Here is a 4,502-nt window from a genome sequence, read left to right as displayed (position 1 = left end):
CAGGAAATAGAATAACTATAAGAAAGAAAAAAATCAAAATCAACCAACAACTATGAACCAGAGACACACTATGGGGGGCAGGGAAAGGAGGGATTGGGGTGAAAATAAGGGGGTTGCAATTGTATGGGGAATATAAAAAATAAATAAATAAATAAATAAATAAATTTTAAAAAATTACTGAGAATGATGTATATCATTAAAGAAGAAATTGCTTTAAAAAATCCCATTCATTTCATGAAAGAAATGAGTAGTTATAAGATTTTATGATCAAGATAAAAAAATATGGGAATAGAAATGTACAAAAGGAAAAACTGCATGGATCAGAGTAGAAAACTTAATCACATGATTTACTTATTGTATAAAGAAGTTGAAATCAAAGGATGCAAATTTCAGGAATTAAATAAGAGCAAGTGCTACTATCATAGTCTGAACAGATTATCACAGTTTCTGTTTCTGAGACTCAGATCACTACCATCAAATGCTTCTTCAGCCCCAGGACAATTGGTCCTTTACAGCTGACCCCCTAAAGAAGAATGCTTTCAGGGCCCTCTTTATGTCTTTGTTCCTCAGACTGTAGATGAAGGGGTTCAGCATGGGTGTGACCACGGTGTACATCACCGAGGCTGTTGCACTGGAGTATGAGCTGTGGGAAGCAGCAGAGGTGAGGTACACTCCTACACTTGTACAATAAAATAAGAAGACAACTATGAGATGTGAGGCACAGGTGGAAATTGCCTTTGACTTCCCTTGAGCTGATGATATTCCACGTATGGAGGAAATTATCTTAGAGTAGGAGTAAAGGATTCCAGCAAGGGGACCACCACCCAGCAGCCCAGCAGCAAAATACATCACTATGTCATAGATGAGGGGGTCAGAACATGAAAGTTGGACCACTTGATTGAGTTCACAGAAATAGTGTGGGATTTCCAAAGTTTTACAGAACGACAGTCGCAACACCATTAAACTTTGTAACAAGGAGTACAGGGCACTCATGAGCCAGGACACCAGAACCAGCAGTCCACAGAGCTGGCGGTTCATGATGACCATGTAGTGCAGGGGATGGCAGATGGCCACATACCGGTCATAGGCCATCACAGATAGGAGAAAGTCATCCAATCCTGCAAAGAGTACAAAAAAATACATTTGGGTGATACAGCATTCGTAGGTTATGACTTTGCTCTGCGTCTGGATATTCAGCAGCATCTTGGGGATTGTGGTGGAAGTGAAGCAGATGTCTACCAAGGACAGGTTGGAAAGGAAGAAGTACATGGGTGTGTGGAGGTGGGGGTCTAGACTGACAGCCAGGATGATGAGCAGATTTCCAAACACAGTGCTCATGTACATGGAGAGGAAAAGACCAAATATGAGGGGCTGCATTTCTGGTTCCTTTGATAATCCCAGGAGAAAAAATTTTGAAATTTGTGTATTGTTGTCAGTTTCCATGTGGTAGAGGTTACTATGAGGAAAGAGAAAAATAGAATAATTAATTTGTGCAAAATTGGTGATACACATATCTATATCTCAAGATAAGAAATCAACATGTATGTTTTTTGTATCACTGTTATCCTCTTAAAGGGATCTCTGTGCCATTTCTGATTAGGAATCCTGTAGTACTCTGAAGATTTTCCCCAAGAGGTTATACATCCTTAATGTTTAATGAGAATAACTTTCATGTATTTGAGGATTGTAAATTGAATACTGACCATCTTTTAGGCAAATAACATAGAATCTGAGCAACAAAAATCTCTATAATCCCATGATGGAGAAAGTCACAAATTCATACTATGTCAGATGATGGCAGGTGCTACAAAGAAAAAGAAAATATGTATAAAGGTGAGAGAGGATGGAAATGATAATTTTTACTCTGTATTCAGGCAAGACATAGGTAAGGTGACATTTGAGAAGAGATGAAGGAAGGCAAGGAGTCAGATGCAGGATTATCTGGGAAAGTGTGTGGCAGTGAAAATGCCCCAGGGAAGGTACTTGTTTCCAATATTTAAATTTCTATCAGATGAACAAGATGGAAAAAACTCAAATGTTCCCCAAGAGACTGTGACGAGGAGAAAGTGTTCTCTGTTCTGGCAGAATTCCAATGTCTCAATTACATCTCCTTGATCACCAGATAACTAATAAAACCACAAAGCAATTTATTAAAAGACGAAAGATGATGTATTTATCATGTCAAGACACCTTATTAAAGAACATCCCACTAGAGATCAGGGCAAAGGGAACAAATCTATGATTAAAAAAACCCAGTACACAACGTACAACTTTAGAGGGGATTTTAGAAAAAGACTTTTCCTTTTATGATATTTATTTCAAAACATTTGGAATCAGTATCCAAGTTGTGAGTCTCAGATCCACCACCTATTATCTTTTTAAATTTGAAGAAGTCAGTTGAATGACTCTATATAATAAATCCTCACCTATAAGAGTCAGATAGCTATATCCACTCTCCTAGATTGGTCGACAGATTTAATCATTACATGCTAACAGCTTGACATAGTTCCTTCCTGCCAGTAAATGAACAGTTGTCACTTGTGATTGATGAGGCCAATATTTCTTCTCGGCCAATATTTCTTCCAAATCCCATAGCTTTAGTTCAGCTCCTTGTCATCTCTTCCATCTATCATCACTGGCACCCCTGCAGCTCAATCTTCACAGTGTTCCAGAGAGATCTTTCTATGGCATGAAGTTAATCTTTGAATTCTCTATCTTAAACTCCTTCAAGTGACTACCCAGTGAAGAATGAAGCCAAAATCCTGAGGCTTAAAGTATGAGGCCCAACCCTTTGTGAACTTTCTGCCAGATTCCCCCACCTGCTGCCTTGCCTCACCCACATTAATGTCAAGAACATTCAACTTGACTTGCAGCTTCACCGGGTATCACTGTTTCAACACTCAGCACCATTATACACCACCCACTACTCTCTGCTTGGAGACCCTCTAGCTGCCCCGTTTGGAATTTGTTACTTGCTCTTCATCTTCAAAACTCCCTCTCCTGTTTCAGATTTCTTGGTTCATCTTCATGAAACTTCTTTTTTAAATATTATCACAGGGAAAGGCCACTTCCTCTGATACTTTAGCTATAGGGCCATCATTGTGGAATTTTTATTTAATTCTGTGGTTTTTTTCTCATTAGACTGTAAGTACCTTGGAGCATGTACTTACAGTCTTTACTGCCCCATTAGATTTAGTTTGATTGTAAGTAGTAGCTGAGTACACACTGCACAAAGGAATGTGTTCTCAGAGAAATTATCAATGATTAAATAAAGAACAAAAGCAGGAAAACACTAACTTTGGTATGGCGGACAGGCTAGAGAAATGTTTTCATATTCTGAAATCAATACCCATAGGTGTCAGACAATGATTTGTAAGAATTAAATAGGAAAAAAAAAGGTACAGGATATCAGAGTACATCATACACAATAAGGGTACATATCAAATTGGTTTAGTTATATGTGTGTGCCTAGGGGATGGGATTTATGTGTGCTTTTGTGTTTGTGTGTGCATGCAGGCTAGATAACAATGTAAGGAGAGAACCCATATTCACTGCACCTTTAAATCGTTTAACTTGGGTCATCGTGGTATCTACCTCAGGCCCCTTGTGTGATTGTTGTGCATTTACCTACTACAAATTTGTTTCATCACACTCGTTTTTATGTGATCTTATAGTGATATTAAGGGTGAACTTTTTCTCATTTCTCTTTGTGATCCACTTTTCTTTGTTATTCTTGGTCAATGAGTTTTGATCTTTTAAGATGCATTCAGTGGGTTCACTCTATCTTAGTTCTACTCATTGATTTACATGGAAAGGCTTCCCCAAATGTTGTTCTGGAATTCTGCACCAGCCACCATATATTCCCTGTCATCATAAGATTTATCTCTGAGAATATTATGTCATACATGCATCTACTTCATTGTTCTCTCCTTTTGCCATTATAATGTAAGATCCAAACAATCAGAGACCTCAAGTGTTTTCTTCATAAATGTGTACATTTAAATAAAAACATTTTAAGAAAATTAAAATTAATGAAAGAAAAGGAATGGCAGGTAAAATAAAACCAGGTTAAATATAGTGGATTCAAGAAACTATTAAGTGAAATTAATTAAAAATATGAGATTGAATTCAGAAGGAGAATATAAAAGGTAATAAGTCAACCTTGTTAATATAGGTATTTAATTCAAGATTAAATTGGCAAAGATCTATAAATAAAAATACAGTAATTAAAAAGAACGTGAAATATGATACCAAGAGCATGAGCAACAAAAGAAAAAAATGGATAATTTAGATTTTGCCAAAATTTAAAAATTTGTGTATTAAAATAGACCATCAAGAAAGTTAGATATCCCACAGAATGTGCGAAAACATTACAAATTACATCATCTGATTAGGCATTTCATTTTTATTTATAGTATGTAAAAATCTTATAATTTAATACAAAAAGACAAAATAGCCCAATTATAAAATGAGGAAAGGATCTGAATAAATACTTCTTGATA

At 36.5% G+C, this 4,502-nt stretch overlaps 1 protein-coding gene across 1 annotated transcript; it reads right to left on the bottom strand.

Moving 5' to 3' along the window:
• Positions 1 to 486: 486 nt before the first annotated feature.
• LOC119242145 (olfactory receptor 7A17-like) lies at positions 487 to 1,344 on the bottom strand. The gene is made up of 2 exons (XM_037507916.1): positions 990 to 1,344; positions 487 to 704 (listed from the first exon to the last, which is right to left on the bottom strand). The coding sequence occupies exons 1-2, from the start codon at positions 1,342 to 1,344 to the stop codon at positions 487 to 489; spliced, it is 573 nt and encodes a 190-aa protein (XP_037363813.1).
• Positions 1,345 to 4,502: the final 3,158 nt, after the last annotated feature.

This window comes from Talpa occidentalis, unplaced genomic scaffold, assembly GCF_014898055.3.
Source record: "Talpa occidentalis isolate TD23 unplaced genomic scaffold, MPIMG_talOcc4v2.1 talOcc4.12, whole genome shotgun sequence".
Classification (NCBI taxonomy): Eukaryota; Metazoa; Chordata; class Mammalia; order Eulipotyphla; family Talpidae; genus Talpa; species Talpa occidentalis.
The sequence above is the reverse complement of the archived record's forward strand: the minus strand, read 5'-3'. Positions and strand labels throughout refer to the sequence as shown.

Excerpts from the sequence above, each read along its gene's own strand:
- LOC119242145 (XM_037507916.1), bottom strand. The coding sequence starts at position 1,344 with ATGTACATGAGCACTGTGTTTGGAAATCTGCTCATCATCCTGGCTGTC. Across the intron at positions 705-989 it reads TCTGGTGTCCTGGCTCATGA|TTGTCTTCTTATTTTATTGT; the intron begins GTGCCCTGTACT and ends CACATCTCATAG.